Below are 23,022 nucleotides of genomic sequence, written 5' to 3' on the forward strand. Positions count from 1 at the left end.
CTTTTGGGAGTGGCAGAAGCGTGACAGTCAGACCCACCGCGGAAGGGAGGGAGCCGCTCCATGGCGGGTGGCTCTTGGCACATCTGCTTGTTTGTATTGCTGGGTGTCGATGCAATTAAAGTGAGGTAGCGAAGAGCTTCGGCACTGCTTTGGTTTTCCATTTATTGCTTCTTTTCACTGTGAGTTTTCAGGCCCGGCAGCTCTTTGGCATCGCTGAAGAAGGCCCCAGCTTTGGTCAGCGGCAGATCCTTTACCCCCCCCTTGCTTGCTGTGCTGCAAAAGCCATTCCCATTGGGGTTTCCCCAGCATAACCACAGCAGAGCACCGCTTCCTCCTGCCTGCTCCTGCTCCCTTGCTGTGAGCTCAGGCGAGCCTGGGCTCCCTCCTGCCTGCGAGTTTGTCCCTGTGGCTGCTGTGCGGTGGTGGCCCCCGGGTACTGCCGGGCTTGGCTCCGCTCTCCCCTTCTTGTGGCTTTCCTCTGCAGACGTTTTCCCCTCTTTCCCCCTCTCCCCAACCCCCTTTTGAAATGTCTTTTTTTCTTTACTTTCACTCTTCTTTTCCCCCTTTTTCCTTCCTTTTTTCTCTTTATTTTTTCCTTCCCTTTTTTTTTTCCTATTTTTTATCTTTTTTCCATTTTTGCCCTTTCCCCTTCCTACCCCCTTTTTCTTTTTTCTTTCTCCCTTTCTCTTTTCCCCTTTTTATCTTTCCTTTCTTCCCCCCCTTTTTCCTTTCTTTCTTCTCCCTGTTTTCTATTTCCTTTTTTCTCTTTTTTCCCTTCCCTCCCCTTTTCTCTCGCTATTTTTTTCTGTCTTTACCTCTTCCCCCTGATTTCCCTTTCTCTTTTTTCTTTTTCTCTCTTTTCTCTCCCTTTTTCATATTTCCATCTTTTTTATCTCTCTTTTTTCCATTTTCCCCCCCAAGCTGTGCTCTTAGGAAGAGGCAGACCCCACGTGGGGGCTCGGTGCCTGTCTCCCACAATAGAGCTGCTGAGCCGGGTGCTGACATCAGCAGGATTTGAGAGGGGTGGGAAGGAAAAAGGCCCTGGAAGCGCTGGGTCCCTCAGGGATGTGTGAAGGACCAAGGCCAGGAAGGGGGATGAGGAACAGACCCACCTCCATTTTGCTCCTGGGGAAGGCAGTGTGTGCTCAACCTCTGTATTAGACACCAGGGACTCCACGCAGGCAGCACGTTGTGGATGTGCACGTATGCTCTGGCAAGTCCATCTGCCCACAGTGGAGGGCAGACTCGCTCAGCAACAGCCATTATTACCCTTTGGTTTCTCCTTCTGGCCTTCGTGGTGCATGGGGAGGACCCCATGACGCAAGGACCACTGGTGACCTCAACCCTCAACGCCACCACCCTTGCCTCTCACTGCAGAGCAGCGTGCTTGGCCTGGCACCTTGTGGCTTTGGAGATCACCTGGACTTCACCAGGCTTGCCAAGGAACCACCCCAGGCAACCCCAGATGCTGGAGGGAGTTGTTGAGCCTATTGAGGTAACCATTACCCCACACAGGCATTGGGAGGAAGGGCCCCAAAGCATCAGGAGCCACCAACTGATGCAATACTTTGGTTTTTCAGTTATTTTTGCTTTTGCAACAGTGATTTCCTTTATTGTGAGCTCTTGCACAAAACAGAGCAGTTACCCAGGCACTAACCCACCAGCAGTGACAAAGCCCCAAACCAACCAACACAAGGAGGATAGCTGGTGTCCCATGTGTGCCACATGGGAGGTAGGCTGTGATAGGGCTCCAAAAACCACACAAGAAGAGATTCAGTGTCCTCTGCATGGGGTGACATGGTGCCCTTCCAGGACACATCACTGAGCTGGCTGCTTTATGAAGAGAGGGGCTTGAAGAATGGGGAAAGACATTACATTTTGATACTTGGCATGGCATCACTGGGATTTGTTTTCTTCTCTCAGCACCTTGGTAGAAAGGGAAAGACATCCCAAGGGGCTAGGAGAAACCCAAGCCTTGCCCTCCTGCAGGCCTGGTTGGCCAGGAGCTGGTGGGACTTTGCAATGTACCACCATAGGCTTTGGCTACTCACCGAGGGCGAGGGCTATCGTTCCTCCAGGCAAGCAACGCTGTCGCCTTGTAACTTGTCAGCCTCTTGACTTGGGGCAGGTATGATCTGAGTGCTGCAGGCAGGTACTTCAGTGATAAAGATCAACCAAGCACCCAGGTGGAGTGATTTTGGATGGGAACACTGGGTCCTGGTTTCAGCCACAGCTGAGATCCTCCAGTTCACTTTTGCTGGAGCAGCTAAATCACGTTTGCACCATCTGCTCACGCTCAGCCTGAATTACCAGTCTCATCTCCCATCCCCATCTTCTCCCCAGCGTGAAGCTCTTGGAAACTGGGTAAACTCTTGCCTGCACATGGATTTGAAAAGGTTTCTAGCAGCTCTATTCCTGCTGCAGCCAAGCTGGGCTGTGGTCCTGCTGAGCTTGCATAGCTCTGAGCCATGTCCATCACCCGAACATGTATTTCTTCTTCATGTATTAGAAATTACCTTCTCTCCCCAGCAATCAGAGAAGCTGTAGGAAGTGTTCTTCGTGTTGTTTCTCCCTGCTTGCCTTGCCTTTTGAGGCCTTCTGGGTGATTTCATACCACCAACTTTGTTGGAAAAGACCTTTAAGATCATTAAGGCCAACCAGAGAAACTTTAACTGAAAGGATCAGAAATCTTTAAATCACAGGAGGAAACATCTCCCTGTGCTTTTTATCCCCTCCAACCACAGAAGGACAAACAGCCTTGGGAGGTGGTGAAGTTTGGCTCACTAACTCCATGACACGGACAAGGTATGAAGCATCATAGCTCTGAAGGTTAAGAGTTCTGGCCAGTCCTGGAGTGCAGGAACACTGTTCCAGAGGCCAGTATAATACTTCAGGACTTGTTGTGAGGGTCCTAAAAGCAGCCAAAACCTCATAGATCAGCTTAACCTGTGGGACCACACCTAGCCAAGGCCTCAAGTGCCTCCTCAGACTTCTCATCCCTCAAAGTCCCAGGACTAAGGCACTTTGCACCCTGATCCAAGAGCTTTCATGTTGTGGGAAGCTCCCTCTTACCTTCCAGGTCTGACCTCCTTCTCCCTTTGCAAGGTCTCTGGCTCCATCTTCTAACCAAGGAAGGAAATCCCAGGCAGAAGTCCACCATGGCACCACCTGGGCTGGGTATCTCTTGGAAGATGCCTGCAGTCTGGCTCTGGCAGCACTGGTTATCAGTTGGATCTTGGCTGGGAGTTCCCTTTGTTTGTCAAGCAGCACCACTCCTGCTGTGTCACACCTTATCTCAACCTGGACTTTGGACAGGGACTTGTACTGCAGACACCCAGGCAAGGAGGAGCTCTTGATGATGATCACCCAACTTGGGCGAGCTCAGAGCTGACTCAAACATAGGCTAAAGCACCAGCAGAAGCCAGGCTGGTTTGCTCCTCTTAGAATCAGAAAGTATCACTCTGGTGGGTCTGCATTGGAAAATTTTGTGCTTCCCAATCCTGTGACCCAGCTGGGTGCCAAGCTGGAGCAAGCAGGCAATGCCTGCCTTTAATGACAAGTTTTAACCATGCAGCATGGCCAGAGAGGGCACATGCTGAGGCAGGCAATGGACCATTATTTCCCTGGCTCCACAGATAAACCAGGCAGCAGCTCAGTGCTCTGCCAAGGAGCTGTGGGGACAGCACAGCTGTTCCGTCCCTGCACATCTGGCCAGAGGAAGGGGCAGCCTGCAACTGCTTGGCCAGAGAAAGCGCCCTGTTTTTACAGGGAAAGCAGCACAAAATCACTGACACGTGCTTGGCTTCTCCTGCTCAGACAGCAAATGCTTGCCAGAAAGCTCCCCAACCCATGGGAACTTGGGTCTGGCACCTAAAATGCAGAGACCAGGTCAGGGAGCTAATGCCTGCAGCAAGCTGCACACTGTGCTGATAAACCCGCTTCCCCCCATCCCTTCTCCCACCATGAGCAGCACAGGGCAGTACCTGCAGAAGGGGTACCAGCTCCCCAAGCACCGGGCTAATGCAGAGGCTGGAGAGGAATCAAATCACTGACCCAGGGGAGGGGAAAGCCCATTTATTTAGGCTCTTTTAATTTGGCACGCACAGAACAGTAACAGTAACGCACTGGAGGCTAAGGGTTTTGGTTTTGTTATTTTTTTTTCTTTTTCTCTACAGACATACAGGAAAACTCTATGCAACTCCCATGTACACATTACACAAAGGAAACAGCTTTAATCAACCACTGGTGAAACATGGAAGCTTTTAAGATCTCTGTAGCTGGCACAGGAATGTTCTCTACCCCCTCCCCCCCCCACCCCATACAAAAGGCATTTCAGGTCAAACTTTCTAGTAGGTGATATTTCCATGCATTTCTACAGAATTAAAGAAGCTAACAGACAAAAAAAGCCCAGATCAAGCCGTATTAGTCAGGCTGATGGGTTCTACTAAGTTAAATCAAGAGTAATTGCAGACAAATGGACCAAGTGACCAAGGACTGGGGCTGAGGATACCACTTTTTAAAGCCGTGGCTCCTCCGCATTGTACTACCCATGGCTGGAGAGCGCTGCTATAAGGATCTGCATTTGTAAAAGCTTCAGAAGCATCCAATCTGCTATAAGTGTGTTATTAGAGAAACTAAGGTCGTTCTAAATGAAACTACGTCAACAGAAAAGCAGTTTTAATAGAATCACTCAGGCTGGAAAGACCTCAAGACACTTCATAACAAGAGAATTGAACCTACAGAACAAGTGAACCTTTAAATACTATCACTGCACCGTGAGTTTACAAGAGAGTGGGTTAGGACTATTTCTCCAGGAAAAAAAGTGTGTCTCATCTCTATTTACCTTCAGAATTAGCCTTTATTAGTGCTGCTCTGCAACTGAAAGGACTAAGAATTTAACCCAGTTTTGGTGCCAACGAGTTGCTTTAGCCAAACCTTTAACTACAGGTTTGAAGTTCTGTACTAAACAGTTAACAGGGGGGAAACGTTTTTGAGTTTGGCAATTTGGCCAGCAGCCTCAAAAAGACCGGCTGAATTTTGCTTGATACAATTTAGAAGAGCAAGAACAGGAACCAGATTGTTCTCACCTCCCCCCCCACTTTCATTCCGGGGTACGGTGCTCCATTGGACCACGATTTTTTGGAGACCTTTAGTGTTAAATCCATCGGGGACATAATTGGGCTGGACAACCAATGCAAATATTAATACACCAAGATAAATCCTTAGATTTGATTTATTTAGGGTCATTTGTACATACGAGCTACATCTCCAAAATCTACTTTATTCTACAAGACAGCTTCCCTACAGTTAGTGGAACCCTGGCCTAGAATAGTTGCTTTACATAACTGATATATTAAAACATGGAATGCTTGTAGAGTTGTGGCACTGTATGACATCTACACGGGACTTCCTTCAAAAGCTACGACTAGGGAGCCTCCTAGCTTCTCAGCAATGCAAGCTCGGTTGAGGTCCTCTGGCCCATTTGCTTGGCATTCATGCTTTATGCCTAAAAAAGAGGCAAAACACTCAATAATGCATTATTATTTCCACGTGCTAGTAATCAATCAAAGAAACACACTTGCTAGTAGTATTAGAAGCAGCAATCTGGTCACTCACGCAGGTAAGCCCTGCCTTAGCTCAGGCATTTGGATGGTTTTGACCTGATATGTCACAGGAGACACCTGGCTGCACACCAGATACCAATGCAGAAACATCAGGGAGAACGTTTTCACTAGCTCAGTGCTGTTGGTCTTCTCACTGCAGGCTGTCTCACAAGCAAAGCTCTCATTTCTAGTGCTACCCTGACGATGGCAGGGGAGGGAGCTACACGCAAGCACACTAAGATGGCTGACTCAGCTTCTGCTGGCTCTGGGGATGTGGGTGAAAGAATCAGAGTGAGAATCTGAGATGTAAAGATGAGAAAGGCTTTGCTGGTGTAAGTGAAGGGAGGGAGGGGCAGGGAGCCCAACACCCAAGCCTGTCTTATGTGAAGAAAAGCAGAATTTCTTCAGGATTCCTTTTTTCCTAACTCCCACACATGCAGCACACAAGTCTCACCACAGGAAGATTTGGGCTGGAAGGGACCTTAAAGCTCATCCAGTTCCAGCCCCCTGACATGGGCAGGGACACTTCCACTGGACCAGGTTGCTCCAAGCCCCTGTGTCCAACCTGGCCTTGAACACTGCCAGGGATGGGGCAGCCACAGCTTCTCTGGGCACCCTGTGCCAGGGCCTCAGCACCCTCACAGGGAAGAATTTCTTTCTCATGTCTCATCTCAATCTCCCCTCTGTCAGGTTAAAGCCATTCCCCCTTGTCCTGTCCCTACAGGCCCGTGTGAAAAGCCCCTCTCCAGATTTCTTGTTGGCCCCTTCAGGCACTGGAAGCTGCTCAAAGGTCTCCCTGGAGCCTTTTCTTCTCCAGGCTGACCCAGCCCAGCTCTCTCAGCCTGGCTCCAGAGCAGAGCTGCTCCAGCCCCTGCAGCATCTCCGTGGCCTCCTCTGGACTCACTCCAACAGCTCCATGTCCCTCCTGTATTGGGGGCCCCAGAGCTGAATGCAGCATTTCCAACCCACTGGCTGGCACTGCTGCACAATGATCCCATCAGGCCAGCACACTGCAAGCAGTGCTGTCTGCCTACACACCAGACTGACTTTGCATGAAATTTCTGAATGCTGCAGCAAGGTATTTACTCCTTGGCTATTGGTGCCTGACAGAAGAACTTTGCTTCTCCACTTGGAGATGCGATGCCTTTTGAAATGAGCAATCCCAACTGCATCTCTAAAGCAATCATTAATTACTACTACTGCAGCACAGTAAATTTAGGAGATTGTGTATTTCATCAGACACAGGGCTGAGAGTCCTCTGCCACAGAGGCAGGTCTGCACAAAATCCAGTTCTGTGTTAGGAATCTAATGGTTTCTAGTCTGTGGGGTGCAGATGTGCTGCTCTGTATAGTACAAATACAGTGTCACACACTGCTAAGCCTACTCTTTCCTGTCCTGAGCATAGCTCTAGTGCCTCTACAATTCAGAGACAGACAGTGTAGGGTTTAGCCAGATCTCATTTTAGCTCTGTCACAGGATGTTTCGCCTATGAAGCTCTCATGTCTCACTAGCTCCTCAAAAAAACCAATCCCAGACCAATTAGCCAACAGTTAAGCCTCGCTGTGCAAGCACTGTAGGAGCACGGCACGTGTAGGAGCATCAGATGTATTACATACCTTGAAACTTCTTTTTGATTGCATCCTTGGAGCTTGCGTAGATCATCTTGCTTTTGAGAGGTGCTTGTTCTGGTGCCCTAATGGGATACACCAGAAAGAGTGCAGTTAGTGACATTTATTATCCAGCAGAGAGAGCAGCAGTATCCTAGGGATGACGAGCAAGTGAAATGTCTCATGGCTCAGAAAACAGGCTCACTTTAAGCCTGCCATTTCTCAGAGACCTCGCCCACAGTGCTTGGACTGCATGCTAGGAATGAGGGAGCTGGGAAGATGGCTTACCACAAGAAAAACATCAGCTCTTCTTTTTTGGATTCCTTGGTCTCGAAGCTTGCATCATACAAGGCATAACGGCAATCCTTCTCGGGAAGCATCTGCACAAAGTGCTTGAAAGGGTCGGTAACCGTCACACCGACATCTCCCACCAGAATCTCTTTGCCTTCTTCCACAATAATGCACTTTTTATCTGGACTGAGGCAGAAGATGACAGCCTTCTTCCTCTTCTTGATTTCCTCAGGCGTAGAGCACTTCCGCACTTTCATGTCATAGAAAATACGGCATACCTCATCAGCAACTTGTACTCCAGATGCCTGCAAACACAAGAGCAAAGACCTTTAGGGCTAGCACTGCAAAGTTTCACAACTCCTTTACCACACTGCCTTCAATCCCGGGGCTAGAAGACAACCGACACTGGCAATAGTCACCAGTGGCCTGAGAGTCTCGTCAGGAAAGGCTGCAGGCCCTCTTTTTCCAAGCCAAGCAAAGAATCCGGAGTCTCGAAGCTGCCCACAGGCAGCTGCCAAACCAAAACTATTCCGAAGAAGGCACAATCCTACTTATACTAGAGCCTTATTTTTGGGGTAGTTTCACACACGTCCACCCCTTGTCCTCCGAGATTCAGTTGTGACAAATCCTTTGGCATTAGAGCAGTGGGATTTTGTTACCCATTTCAGGCTGACTAGACAACCAAGTCCATGAGAATCTTCCGTTCAAAAGTGTCCTAGCCATGTCTAGCATGCCCGCTAGCAGCTTTAGGAACAGAGGTAAAACGTGGCCAAATTCCACACTTGTCACATGGACTTGGCTTAGAGATGAAGAGAGATGTTGTGTGGGGCACTGGGACTGCAGTGGTATGTTTTTTAGCTGAACAAGCCAACTTTCAGAAGCTGTTCTGAATTCAGTGTTCTAAAGGGAGAAGAACTTGCAAGACTAACAGTTAAAAGTGTCTATTTGCCAGCAATTCCTCAGTGTTTCAAAGTGAGCTGCCTGCCTTTTCATCCTTTTCCCCTTGAAGTCTGATGGGGGATTCTAGGTACTTTGTGGTGTATCTTCCTGTCCTAGCTGTAATGGGAGGTGCAGATGCAGCATCACCAATCTGATGTTAAAGGCACACAGAATAAAGAGGACAAAGACCTAGCGAGAACGACAAGAGGCTGAACTGCATTTTCAGTCTGTTGCTTTTTTGGGAATGAGACAAAAAAAGGTGGCAGGATAGAAGCATTTGTATCTGTGTTTTGTTATCAGAGTGCAGCAAAGACAGAGAGCTTAAAAAGCAACTGTGTAATAGCAAATATGGGAAGTCATGCTGGAAGGACATCCTGGCCAGAGCAGTAAGGACCAAACCGAAGGCTGTCCAACACTTACTTGTCTGTTCAAAACCCTGCACACAGTGTAAACAGTGAGATTCCTTTCTCATACTGCTTCTTCCCCTGCTGGTCTTCCAAATCCAAATGATTTTATCCTCAGACATGGTAATTCGTACCACAGAAGGAAAAATGGCCGTCCTCCCTTTGTGTAAACTCCCACGCATCACTGTTAAAGCACAGTCAGCACTACTACAGAGTCAGGTAAAGCATTATGAGAGAGACACCAATGGAAAAAGAGTAAAGGTTGAAAAGGATGGACTGTTCTTTACTTTGGTTTTCCTTAAGCTGAGGCCCAAAACATGTGTTTGATGCATTCACTGGTGGTGGTGAGGGAAGCATCGTACCTTGCCAGAGTGAAAGTGTTCTAAAGGCACAGCAGAGTTCACCTGCAAAACCAGGGGGGGTTAGGGGTGCTCAGTGCTAGCTTTCTAACAGGTTGTCCTTGGGAGATGGTTACTGACTGGACAACTACTTCATGTACATTCTTTTCTTAAAGCCTTGACCAGTGCCTACCTTGCAGGACCTCAGAGAGTCCTTTTCCTACCAACATGTCTCCTTCTGTAACTTCCAGTGGCTTGCATAGCTTTGCCAACCCAGCGAAGAGAGATGGCACAGCTGGCAGCAACTATCACCATGGAGCTTGACAGCAAGTGTTGGTCATGCAAAACCAGGGCAATCTCCTACAGCAGTGAATCTGAGACAGAAGCTTTTCTCTAGCACGGAGCACAGTGTTCTTTAGGGGGTTACTCAAACACAGGGGGACCTCCCTCAAGATTTCTAATGCATGGCTTCCTTATTAGTGGTAATCTATCCAGAATCCACTGCACTTTGGGACAGGTGAACAGGGAGAAAGTCACTGTGCCTGGCAGACAGCCACCCTCACACTTATCACCAATAAGGCAAAGAAAGTAAGCGGAGAGAGCCCATTCCAGGAAAAGTCCAAGCAAAAGGGCAAACATGGACTCAAAGTGACTCATTCCTGTGTCACCTCCTTCATAGGGAGAGACTTGCACTTTGTCAGAGCATGATACAGAACTAATGTGGAAGAAAGGTCTTTCTCTTCCTCTCCCTTGGTGTGGACAAGAGCTCTCTGGGAAGATGAGGTTGCCCTAATAAAGCAAAGAGTGCAGCAACTAGAACTCCTGCATCATTCACCAAGGACAAATCTGCACTGAACTCAAGACAACCTTTATTTCCCTGATGTCTGTCTTCTATATAATGGCACCTCAGTAGCTGGCAACAGGTATCAAGACTCAGTTTTTAGTCACAAAGCCCTTAAAAGTCTAAGTAGAGAATGCTTAGAAAGCCTAGGAATGCATCTAGTAATTGCCTAAAATAGCCCTACTTTTGTCACTTCTTGATCTTTGCTCCAAGACCACAACAACTAGAAGTCAACTTTGGAAGAAGAGGTTAATGCTCATCAGAGATGCAGAAGCAAGGAGCAGCAACAGAGCTGCAGGTTGATGCAAACTCTGCAGTCAGAGAGCATATGCATGTGCTACTGCACGGCCAGAAACATGTCTCCAAATTGGGAAACAAGTTGTTTCCTTATAAAGAAACTGAGCACTGCTGGCAAGTCAGTTCAGATTCCAAAAATCTGGAGAGTATTTAGTCTGGAAACTCAAAATTCACTGTTAAACTGCAGCTGATAACTGGGACTGACCAGAAACTGAAGGGGCAGGAGTAACAACTGGATTTTCTTCTCAGCTTTCCAAAGCAAAATGCTGTTAGTAGCTGGCGCTGCTCCTTCTCACAGCTGCTGTACAACCCCTGGATTCAACACACAGGATGACATTAGCAGCCACTATATTGCTAGGGACAATGCAGATTTTTTCCATCTCAGAAAGCGCTATAGCTGTGTCACAGCATGGGCTGAAATGAACCCATAAGCTCCCAGTGCAAATAACTGCTTCCACAAAGGGGATCTACTTTTGTAACTGTGGGACTCCCTCTTCAACCGTGGGCTTGTACCAGCCATTGCTGGCTTCATAAACATACTTAAAAAGGAAACAGAAAAAACCCCAAATCCTAGGAAGGTTTTGTTGGATGGTGGCTGCAACCACTGTGTGTAGGGCAGCAAGAGGATGAGTGTTCAGAGCAGAGGAACAAGCTGAAATGCCACACTCAAATATACATCCTCAACCAACATTTTGACCATGTCTCTGCTGGTCTGCCCAGAAAAATAGCTGGTGAGAAGCCTCCACCCCACCAGCAATGACAGAATGTTTACTTGTTCTTCTGCAGAAGAGAAGGCTCCAAGGACACCGTAGAGCAGCTTCCAGTGCCTAAAGGGGCCAACAAGAAAGCTGGAGAGGGGCTTTTGACAAGGGCCTGTAGGGACAGGACAAGGGGGAATGGCTTTAACCTGACAGAGGGGAGACTGAGATGAGACATTAGGAAGAAATTCTTCCCTGTGAGGGTGCTGAGGCCCTGGCACAGGGTGCCCAGAGAAGCTGTGGCTGCCCCATCCCTGGCAGTGTTCAAGGCCAGGTTGGACACAGGGGCTTGGAGCAACCTGGTCTAGTGGAAGGTGTCCCTGCCTGTGGCAGTGGGGTTGGAACTGGATGAGCTTTAAGGCGCCTTCCAACCCAAACCAGTCTGGGATTCTGCGATACGAGAGTGTTAGTCTGGATTTTCTCCTTCTGGCCCAGTTATCGCTCTGCTCAGAGGATTCAATACAGCACATTCATTATTATTTTGTGCATTCTGGCTTGAGCACCAGAGAGTTAGAACAGCTAACCTGGTTCTGCTCCTTTTTCAGCATGAAAGCAAACTGGACTGGTGCATAGTTTAAGGTTGGACTTGACGACCTTAAAGGTCTTTTCCAACCTAGCTGATTCTATGATTGTATCGGTGGCTGTTCATTGAATTGTACATGTTCACAGCTACTTTTGGGATACTCGACCACCAGCTGGTGATGTTTTAAGGGACAGATCAACCCATAACACAGACAACATCAACTTATAGCCGTTCTTGGGACACAACTGCAGAGAAAAGACCACTTTCAAGTAGCCAGCCTGTTTCTAGAGGTGTTGAAGACCTTAACTGCAAACCACCCGATTATCAAATGGGAAAATGATGCTAGTACAGCATCTTCAGGGAGACATTCTAGCAAGAATGGACAAAGTTTCTCTGAGGGAATCAGCAAAAATGAGATAAGTCTCCCGCCCCCACCTCCATGCAGCTATTGCAAAGGCAGTGTCTTGTGGGCAGCGTGGCCTCATATATTATTCTGAAGCACTTCCACCAGTATCCCCATTGTGTTTTCATACAGACTGCTGTAGGCACATGAGGTAATGGTTGCATTAAATGCCTCGTCAGCATGTGCTGCAGTAACACAGTGGCTCTTATTCCCCACACAAAGACACCGTTCCTGCTTTAAGTGCAAAGCACTGCAGAAGCCTTGTGAGAACAGAATGCTCCACGGGCCAGCCCAGAGAGAGAGCCTTCTGTCTAGCCAGCTTCCAACTGTAAGAGCCATCCCCAGCTGCCTCCACTAAGAACTTCCAGCAGCTTGCCTCTACCACCAATTACATTTCCACAACTGAAATTTAATCTAAATGAAGGAACACTGAAGAATAAGCTTTCTCAAGACAGTCCCCAGCTACAGAAAGTCACTTCAGGAGTGAGACACATGCCAGACACCTGATAAACTGGATTTGTAGCAAGGCTGCACTGAAACACAACTTTGAGACAATGAAATTCGCTTCCTCTTTTGTTGGAAGTGCTATGAATTTCAGTATTTTCTTTGAATATTTAAAATATTTTACCTAGAAAAAGTCCTTTGTTCCTTCCTTGACTGTAAGACACCCAAGAAGACTTTAAATTAATGACTTAGTTTGCCTCAGGACAAGTCTGAAAGCCTGGATTTGATTTTAAGGATTGACAACTGTACAGTCTGGGTTTTGCTTCCTGTGATCAGAGCCCTCCATAGCAGTGCCAGTGCATGTGTTATCTACAGAGTTGATTGGCTTGTTTTGTTTGGGAACTATGCACACACATTGCATACACCAGTGTGGACTGTCTATAGCTACTCAACTGGAAACTTTTGCTCCTTGGAAAAGCATCATCAATTTTTCCAGAATTGACACTTAGACTTATTAAAGTATGCCTTGTCTAACTGTAAAGGGAGATTTGGGTGCTCCCATGTTTGCTAGTCACATTACTGTCCTCTATGTGGGTCTCAGTTTCTTCAGCAAACACCTTGTTTCCCCTATGCTGGGCACACCACCCCTCATATCTACCTTCAAAATCCACTGCTGCTGCCAGAAGTGCCTGTGTAACCATGTGGCATTTCCATCTGACTCAGAGATGTGTCATGGTTCATTCCTGTGACAAATACTTCTTCATTTAACCTATTACCACCTGGCTGTTGTGGGACAGCTGCCTTCAGAAAGCTGTCCCTTATGCTGCCACGCAATTCCCTGGGACGTCATCAGCACCTAGACCTAGGTTTTGTCAAATCAGGCCTCTGAAAAGTTGTTAGCTGTGGCCCACAAGCCAACTGAAAATGTGGGTGGATCTTAAATACTGCTTTGCTTTCATCTGTTATTTGAGCACCCAAGAAAACCCATCTGACTTTATCACCCCACCTTACTAAGAAAGGAGGAAATGCATGGAGTGACTAGTTTAACATCACCCCAAAAACCAGCACTGGCATGGGAAAGCCACAGATTGGTTCGGCCCGGAAGGGACCTCAAAGCTCATCCAGTTCCAACCTCTGCCACAGGCAGGGACACCTCCCACTAGACCAGGTTGCTCCAAGCCCCTGTGTCCAACCTGGCCTTGAACACTGCCAAGGATGGGGCAGCCACAGCTTCTCTGGGCGAAGGAGACCAGTGACTTCCCAAGGCTCTGTAGGCCCATGTCCTCTGCTGCCTACAGACAGCCACCTCTGCTTACGCCAAGGCAGCTGAAAGTCCAAAGCTTGAATTCAGATCTGCAGCATGATAGGAAACATAACTAACTGCCTTTTTACTGCTGTTGTGTAAGAGGCCATTATTTGCACATCATAAACCAGCAAGAAGTACAGAGTTATTTGCATATCACTTGTAGGCAGGTCTTGCCAGCCTGACTTGAGTTTTTTTAGTTTGCATTACTTTTCCTCTTTCTTTTTTCTGGGGTGAAGGAATCAAAATTCTATTCAGCTTCCCCCCCCCCCCCTGCACCTACGAGAAAGGTTATTGATTAGATGAGGAGAGATGAGTAAGGCAGCAACTATTAAAAAAAAGGCAGAGAAAACGTCTCCCCTGAATTCTTGCAGGTCACTTCCTCAGCTTTCAGCCAAAGAGGAAATTGTCACCTTCTTAGAGCTGCCATGAAGTTCACTCCCCATACAACTATCAAGGTGAGCAGAACAAGCAAATACCCACAAAAGGCAATCCCAGCAGCACTGCTGAAATACAGGAACCATGGTAGACAATAATAGGGCAGAATTTTTGAGCAGGATCCATTCCCGTGTTGAAACTCACGTTTTTAAGGCAATGAGGGTAATAAGCTGATATGAAACAGAACTCTTGCAGGAAAACAAAGCTTCTTAGAAATGCATTCAGCACAGAAATCAGCTATTATGAGCTGAAGTGACTGTAGGTATTTTCCTGTGGCCCCCCAGCCATATACAGCAGCCTAAAGCTTAAATCTCACCCTTAAAAACAGGCTCTGAAGGCCTGCTCTGGGCATTCCAGATACTCATTACTGAAGTATCCTTCCTGGAGATGGCTGTGCATGCTGAACAGTCAGTTGAGCAGCAGGCTCTGAACTGCTTTACAGGCAAGTCGTGGCTGTCTGCAGGCTCTCCTGCATGAGTTGGCTTTGGTCAGTCCTTGCTCCCAGCAGGAGCCTCTTGATAGTGATGTTCTGACAAAGCAAGTAGGAACACGCCAGACACCCACACTACCAATTGTCACAAGCCTGTCATCTTGTATATGAGGCGTATGTACCTTGTAATTACACAGATTTGGGAACAGTATTGACTAACAACCAAGAAAAATAATTTGCATGGTCCTCCAAAGACTAAGGACTCATTTAATCCAGTAGCAAAGAAACTGGCCTTGTGGCAAGACACAAAAGCAGAAAATCCAGTGCTCTTTTGATACCAAGTGATGCCCTCCTGCTGGCACTGCTGTACTTTGCCAGAAGGCCTACACTCTTTGCCCAAAAGCAAATTCATCTGCAGCAACTAGAAAGCATTTTAAAAAAGCCAATCCAAACCGTGTTCCAAAAAGGAGATCACTATGAGAAATACCACTTCTGACTGACTGGGGAATTCTCTGGTTCGGAAGCAAGATGTAGCCTGACACAGTGAGTAGTCACTCTAAACTAGGTTTGCGTACTGCAGAGGTGGTAGTCAGCTTGTTCAGACAAGCCTATTTTAAACAAGAGCTGCAAGTCTCGTCAGACTTTCAGTGGCTTCCTCTGCAACTCTCCTTAGCTCCTGCTCCACGCTGCAGACCAGTCACAGAGGCTTCAAACTTGGGTGTTATAGGAAGCAGGGAGATTAGAAGCACATCCTGTCTGTGGGCCGACACACACTAAACATTTATTTACTGGATATGCCACATGTAAAGAAACTAAGGGTAAATACCATGGCAAGGGCTCAATAGGTAACCCCCCTACTAAAGGGAAGTAACCTAAGCAACTGTGTTAAAACACACAGATGTGTGCTGCTGCACAAATGCTTGTGTAGGACTCGAGCAAAAGCAGGACAGCAGTTAAAACTGTATGAACTAGTAATTCCACTTTGTCAGTGTCAGTAGCCCAAGTTAAACGGGGAGACAAATGTTTAATGTAGGCAAACCAAACAGAAAGTGAACCAACATGAATCCCAGACTGGTTTGGGTTGGAAGGGACCTTAAAGCTCATCCGGTTCCAATCCCCTGCCATGGGCAGGGACACCTTCCACTAGAGCAGGTTGCTCCAAGCCCTGTCCAACCTGGCCTGGTAACAAATGAAGCATAAACAGATGTTTGGTCTGTTCTGCCCCATTTATGAAAGGAGTCCCCTGGGGCTTTTTAGAACGCCAGAGAAAACGGGCATCTGTACGTTTAATACATTTCCTCTGTTCCCAACATTATATCTTCTCCATCTCTGTGCAGAGAACACAAAAGTCTCCAATCCTTGCGGCAAGCACCTTAAAATTTAGGCTTATCCGAGCGGCCGCTGCAAAAAAACGCGTGTTTGTTACGACCGAGCGCTTCCTTCCGCGGGTTTTGCTTCCCCTCTTTTGTCTGCGGGCTCCAGCACCGGGGCCCTGTGTGCCTCAGCCGCCCCGCTCCGCCGAGGAGCCGCCGCCGTTTCTAGGCCAGGCCCGAAGCCCCTCGGCTCTGTGGAAGATGGCTCCCGCCTGGACCGCACGGCGGAGCGGATGCGGCCGAGACCGCGCTTCCTCCCGGTGGGGATCCACCCCACCACCCCATATCGTGGCCCTGCTGCCAGGCTCCGACCTGCTCCTCAAGCAGCCCCTCGGGGGAGAAGCCACCGCCTCCCCCCCACCACGGCCGCGCCCTGCGGCACGGGGAGGGGCGGCGCATCGCCCCGCTGCGTCCGTGTCCCCCCTCCGAATCTTCCCGCCTCGATCGTTCTCTTCACCGCTCCCCCCTTTCCCCGCGTGAAATGGACGCGCCTGCCCCTAGCGCCTGTGTGCGGCGCGGAGCGTACCATCGCCTCACGGGGGGAGGACAGAGAGAAAAGGACAGTTCCATCGCTTCAAGGGGGGGAGTAACCTTCCGCCGCCTCATGGCGGGATGGAGGCGGGGGGGGGGGAAGGGAGGAGAACGCATCCGCCGCCTCAGGTTCAAAGGCGAACGGAAAGGAGCGGGGAGATGGACGGAGAAGGAAAGGAGGGGCGCGATGCCGTCGTGCCCGGAGCGCAGGCCGGGATGCGGCGGGCGGGCGGGCGATACCAACCACCCCCCTTTCCCCGGGGATGAAAGAAGAGGGCATGGGGGGGGGGGGGAGTGCTAGGCGGAGAAGCCGCCCAACTCCCGCATCCCCGGAGGCGCCCGCTCCCTACCATGGTGTCGTTGGGACGCTGCGGGCGGCGGAGCGCGGTGCGGCGGCGGCGGCTGCTCCCTCGGATGCTGGGCGCGGCGCGGGCTCCGGCAGCAGGAAGGGAAGCAGCGAGGGCGCGAGCCGGGCGGAAACGCTGCGACGTCACGGCCGGAGGAGGAAGCGGTTGCTATGGTGGGAGCCCTGCGTGGCAACGCCCCGGGACCTTCCTCCTCCTCCTCCTCTTCTTCTTCCTCCTCCTCCCTCCGCACCTCGCCTGGCGCCACAAGCACACGTGTATCCGCCCGCACCCGGTGCAGGGACAGAAACCCAAGCACCCACAGACACCCCCCCCCCAAAAACGTGGCCAGGATGGGGTGCGCTACCCAATCACAGGGGGAGCCGCCGGCTGATTGACGGCTGTCAGGCGCCAGCCGGCCAATCGCGGTGTCCCTTTGTGCGAGGTGTGGGCGGGATTACCTGCCTCAAGGTGTGCTGCCGGGGGGGGGGGGAAGGATGCGCTGAGGGAGCGTTGCGGGGGTCAGGGAGCCGTCGGGGAAAGGGCGAGGGGAGGTGGCCAGGGCGGGGAGGGGGGGCACGAAGAGGATTTGAGGCGGTGGGAGCGGGGTGAAAGGGGCTGCGGGGGTCCTGAGAGGGTGGCATGGGGTGACCATGGCCTTGATGCGAGGAGGGGGAGGCGGGCTGTGAGGGAGCAGATGGGGCGGGCGGGTGGGCGGAAGAGCTGTGGAGGAGGAAGTGTGGGGCTTTTCTCTTGTCTTTTTTTTTTTTTTTTTCTCATTTATTTAATTATTTTTAGGGTTTTTTCAATACCTACTTTGGTGCGATCTCAGTCAGGCACTCCTGATTGGCTCAGCGCGTCCGCCCTCGCTGCTGCAGCAGCAGCAGGAAGCGCTGTGCGGCTCTCCCCGGCGGCACCAGCACCAGCAGCAGCAGCGTTCGCGTCCCCGCTTCAGTCAGAGCCGAGACTGGCTGAGACAATGCACGGTTTGTCCTCGGGACGAGGCTGACAAACGCCGCTGCTGGAGGCGGGAGGGGAAGAGGGGAGAGGCTGCGGCTCCGTGTTTGTTGCAGCGCTGGTGAATTAAATGATACCAAAATACTATATTCTAAACGTTATGGGCAGTGAAGCTTAGGGGTTTTGTAATCAGATTACAGAAGCACCTGCTGATGTTAATTAATTTACAGGATGTTCGGTTTCATTACTGGATCCTGCCTGCAGTGATGGTCCTGGCTTGCACCAGCTAAGCACCCCTGGCATCAAATGTATTTATTCATGGAATTGTAGAACAGAGCCACAGACTGGTTTGGGTTGGAAGGGACCTTAAAGCTCATCCAGTTCCAAGGCCCTTCTACGGTCAGGGACACCTTCCACTGGACCAGGTTGCTCCAAGCCCCTGTGTCCAACCTGGCCTTGAACACTGCCAGGGATGGGGCAGCCACAGCTTCTCTGGGCACCCTGTGCCAGCGCCTCAGCACCCTCACAGGGAAGAATTTCTCCCTAATGTCTCATCTCAATCTCCCCTCTGTCAGGTTAAAGCCATTCTCCCTTGTCCTGTCCCTACAGGCCCGTGTGAAAAGCCCCTCTCCAGATTTCTTGTCGGCCCCTTTAGGCACTGGAAAAGCTGCTCCAGGGTCTCCCTGGAGCCGTCTCTTCTCCAGGCTGATTTATTGAGTCTCTTGTAAGCAGAAAACAAAGCCAAGACTGGACTGTGTGTTTTCAGGGCTGGGGTATAAGGCAGCAGTACTTCATACCAGGTTACAGCTAGTCTAAAGCTTCAATATGAAAGGTGTGAGCCATGCCTAACAGTTTTTACCCATATTGCTGTTGTAATAAAGGACTTTTCCCCTCCTTGCAGCATACCCCAGTATATGCCCTTTTATAGATGCTGTTACACCTATTCACATTAGGTAGAAGCTGCTGAAAGACCCAATAACCATGTACAGAAACAACACTCCTAGTTCATTCTGCTTTCGTGCTGGGTGGCTTTCACTGGCCAGGGGTCCCTTTTGCAAGAGCATTTGCATCAGATTTGTGGTGAGACTGGCAAAAGACCTACCAGTACGACTTAGGACTTAATATTTTGGGTGGTGAGTAGCTCTTCCTTAAGCTCTTCTGGTTTAATCAAGGAATGATTAAATTTGGAGCAAAGTCTTAATTTACTGTGAGGGTTTTTTGCTTTGAAAGAGGGGTACAGAAGTCAGATCCTGGGGAGGAAGGGAAGGGATGATGTAAGGCCATGAGAACAGGGCTGGGGCTGTTTCACTTGTATACTTATAAGGGAAAATGAATTTGGAGCTGGCCTGTTGGCTCAGGCTGTTCTGAGACGTCTTGTGTTTTTGGAAACACTGCAGTGGGTTGCGAAGGTATCTGACAAGTTAAAGGAGCCTCAGCAAGGACAAACTTCATCAGCTGAGTAAGGGAGACCTTTCACTTGTTTCTGTTTCACAGGAAAGATGTGCTTGGTCTGGGAAGGGCACTTACCAAGAACCTGTCATAGTTTTTAACTACAAATCATCAAAACCAATGTTTCATTCCACAAATGACAAAACAATGTAGCCCAGTAAGGCATAAAGTCTGGCTGTGCTGCTTTGAGGGAGCTAGAAGCAGGAGCTGTGCAGAGAGATGATTATGGTGGTACCAGCCTGCCTTAGCACAAGACTCCACGGGCTCTATGTGCTGTACCAGCATGGCACTGGGAACTCCACCGCTGCACCAGGACCTGCCTGATGGTGATGAGCAGTATGTTTGTTACAGATTGGGAACCCTGATGGGATGTAAATGCTGTGCTGCTGTTTGTGTAGGGGAAGGGGAGTCTTTTTATTCCAGCCACAGAATCACAGAATCTCGGACTGGTTTGAGTTGGAAGGGGCTTAAAAGCTTATCCAGTTCCAACCGCTGCCATGGGCAGGGACACCTTCCACTAGACCAGGTTGCTCCAAGCCCGTGTGTCCAACCTGGCCTTGAACACTGCCAGGGATGGGGCAGCCACAGCTTCTCTGGGCACCCTGTGCCAGGGCCTCAGCACCCTCACAGGGAGGAATTTCTTCCTAATGTCTCATCTCAATCTCCCCTCTATCAGGTTAAAGCCATTCCCCCTTGCCCTGTCCCTACAGGCCCCTGTCAGAAGCCCCTCTCCAGATTTCCTGTAGCCCCTTTAGGCACTGGAAGTTGCTCTAAAATGTCCCTGGAGCCTTCTCTTCTCCAGGCTGAACCAGCCCAGCTCTCTCAGCCTGGCTCCAGAGCAGAGCTGCTCCAGCCCTCCAGAGCATCTCCATGGTCTCCTCTGGGCTCACCCCAGGAGCTCCACATCTGTGTTGTTGCCCCCAGAGCTGGGCACAGGGCTGCAGGGGGAGTCTCACCAAAGCAGAGCACAGGGGCTTCTGTGCTTCTGTGCTTCTGTGCCACTCCTCCTTCAACCTGGTGATCACACTGCTGGGGATGCAGCCCAGACTGCTTTCTGTGCTCCCAGACTTCACAACCTGCTCCTCACATGCCTCTGACCCGAAGCATCACCCCAACCATTTGCAGCACTGCACTTTCCTTCAGAGAGGACTAGCAACAGCCTCCTCCTGCTAGAGCATGTATCTGTTGTCTTGGTGCCTGAACCAAGGGGAAAACTCCCTGTTTTGGGAGGGAATTTTGTTGCTTCCTTTTACAAGCTTCCTTTCCATCAGTCCTGCCCTTTTGATGGAACAGGGGCCTGGGGTAGAGAGTGGAAGAAATGGTGCCTTGTGGCTCATTGCCATGCTCCACTGACCCTTGCATGGTGTACTGCTAATGCATGCCTGCTACTGCCAGCTCCATAGTGAGGTTAAAGGCTTCTCAGAGTGAGACTTCCCCCTTTGCCCGCAGAGTTTTAGTGCAATACAAGGTTGTTGCGAAGAAGGAAATGAATGCTGTGGATCATTACAGCATTGTGGAGACGGAGGGGTTTTTACTGTCTTTGTGGCTTTCAGCACTGAATAAGTTTTGTCCTTTTTTTCCTAGCATTAGCGCTATAAATAAGCTAGGCTGAAAGCTCAGGCTGGATGTCTGCATGAACCATCTGGGAAGGTGAATCCTTCTTCTTCTCTTAAGCCAAAATGCATTTGTGATTAACCTAAAACTTCCACCCCACCAAAATCCATCCCCCAGCTATGGGGGAGCCCATGGAATTTCAGCAGTCCTGTAGCTGCTGCTACTGCTTTGGCTCTGGTCTGACACACTGGCGTGAATGGAGCCAACAGGCATCTGCCGAGTGAAAGACTGCATCAAAACCCAGCATGGACCATCTCAAAAGTCACTGTGGACTCCTGTCTGTGAATGAGACCCTGCATCAACTGAAACCAAAGATCAATACATCCACCTTGCTGACTTTCTAGCGTTTGAGACGGTGACTGCTTGCTTACTTTATATGCCTTAGCTATTTGAACTCCCCCTCCCGCCCTCCAAGCTACTGACTCATTTCCTCCTCTCTAACCTTCCTTTTTTAGCCTTTCACTCTGAAGTATTTGGTGGCTGGTTTGAGCCGCCTGCTCCATGCCTTACTTAGGCAAACTCCTACATGACAACCATGCAAGCCTTGCTTTTCTGCCGTGGAAATTGGGTTTTGTCTCCCCAATACTTTACATTCTGAGGGGCAGATTTAGCTACTGACTGTGCTCTGAGGCAAATTGCTGCTTTGCTGCTGGAAACTGAGGAGGCAGACAGTTGGCAAAGAAGCTGGTGAGCCGAGAATGTGGCTGCTCGTGCTAAGGGTTGTTGTCACCCTGTCAGCCCTGCTTCCCCCATCTGTCTGCACCCACCTCATGTCTTGTCTTCCCCTTTCACCCTGATCACACAGTTCAAGTAGGGATCACAGAATCACAGAATCCCAGACAGGTTTGGGTTGGAAGGGACCTTAAAGCTCATCCAGTTCCAAACCCCTGCCATGGGCAGAGACACCTTCCACTAGAGCAGGTTGCTCCAAGCCCCTGTGTCCAACCTGGCCTTGAACACTGCCAGAGATGGGGCAGCCACAGCTTCTCTGGGCACCCTGTGCCAGGGCCTCAGCACCCTCACAGGGAAGAATTTCTTCCTAATGTCTCATCTCAATCTCCCCTCTGTCAGGTTAAAGCCATTCCCCCTTGTCCTGTCCCTATAGGTCCTTATAAAAGCGCCTCTCCAGATTTCTTGTTGGCCCCTTCAGGCACTGGAAGCTGCTTGAAGGTCTCAGTGGAGCCTTCTCTTCCCCAGGCTGACCCAGCCCAGCTCTCTCCGCCTGGCTCCAGAGCAGAGCTGCTCCAGCCCTCAGAGCATCCCCCATGGCCTTCTCTGGACTTGCTCCATCAGCTCCACGTCCCTCTTGCATTGTTGCCCCAGAGCTGGGCCCAGGACTGCAGGGGAGGTCTCACCAGAGCAGAGAAGAGCAGAGGGGGAGAATCCCCTCCCTTCATCTGCTGCTCACGCTCTGGGGATGCAGCCAAGGGCACGGTTGGTTTCTGGGCTCAAGCGCACACTGAAGCTTGGTCATGGGGAGCTTCTTGTCACCCACTACCCCAAGTCCTTCTCCTCGTGGCTGCCCCATCCAGCCTCCCCCATCCTGTAGCTGTGCTTATGCAGGACAACCACCCCACAACCACAGAGCACCCGGACAGCAGGATCAGGCTCTGTCTTCATGTCCTATATCATGCAGCAGAGGAACAGCCCATGCCCCTTGTGCAAGGCCTGATGCGGTGGTGGCTCTGAGCGTTGGTCCTGGGTGATGGCTGCTGCTGTAACCACGCTGTCTCAGTGTGCCTGTGATGCAGTCCGTTTTTCTCAGGGCTTATGGAATATTGGCTCTGTGCTCTTGGCGTCGCAAGGCTCAGCAAAGATAATTTTAGACAGGAACAGAAAGTCTCTGTAAACCTTACAGTCATCGCTCTGCCACTGGCAGAAGCAGAGCCATGAGCAGCCCATTGCTCTGCACGGCTGAAACACGCTGCTTAGGAGATGCACAGGAGTACAAATCTGAAGGGGAATTTTGAGGAAGGAGGGAATCCTGATGGTGATTTCCAAACCCCTCTGTGATGCTCCATGCCTTGCTCCATGAGGAAGCGGTCTGGCACAGCTGGCATTGTGAAGGAACCACGCACCCAGAGTGTGGTCTGACCCTCTGCCCTAGTCTGTGGGGTGAAGCTGGGCATGCTGCA

General features: G+C 50.1%; 1 protein-coding gene and 1 long non-coding RNA gene across 2 annotated transcripts; one reads left to right on the plus strand and one right to left on the minus strand.

Annotated features, from left to right (window-relative positions):
• Positions 1 to 5,215: 5,215 nt before the first annotated feature.
• On the minus strand, positions 5,216 to 17,028 carry DSTN (destrin, actin depolymerizing factor). Its single transcript, XM_061367149.1, has 4 exons — positions 16,874 to 17,028; positions 7,499 to 7,806; positions 7,220 to 7,296; positions 5,216 to 5,506 (listed from the first exon to the last, which is right to left on the minus strand). The coding sequence occupies exons 1-4, from the start codon at positions 16,874 to 16,876 to the stop codon at positions 5,397 to 5,399; spliced, it is 498 nt and encodes a 165-aa protein (XP_061223133.1). The 5' UTR covers positions 16,877 to 17,028; the 3' UTR covers positions 5,216 to 5,396.
• A 179-nt stretch (positions 17,029 to 17,207) lies between these two features.
• Positions 17,208 to 18,068, plus strand: LOC133219677 (uncharacterized). The gene is made up of 2 exons (XR_009727482.1): positions 17,208 to 17,338; positions 17,666 to 18,068. It is a non-coding gene; the product is annotated as an uncharacterized LOC133219677 (long non-coding RNA).
• The last annotated feature ends 4,954 nt before the right edge of the window (positions 18,069 to 23,022 follow it).

Source organism: Neopsephotus bourkii, unplaced genomic scaffold (genome assembly GCF_033783945.1).
Source record: "Neopsephotus bourkii isolate Nb327-2 ecotype Australia unplaced genomic scaffold, CSIRO-AGI_Nbou_v1 NB_1373, whole genome shotgun sequence".
Taxonomy (NCBI): Eukaryota; Metazoa; Chordata; class Aves; order Psittaciformes; family Psittacidae; genus Neopsephotus; species Neopsephotus bourkii.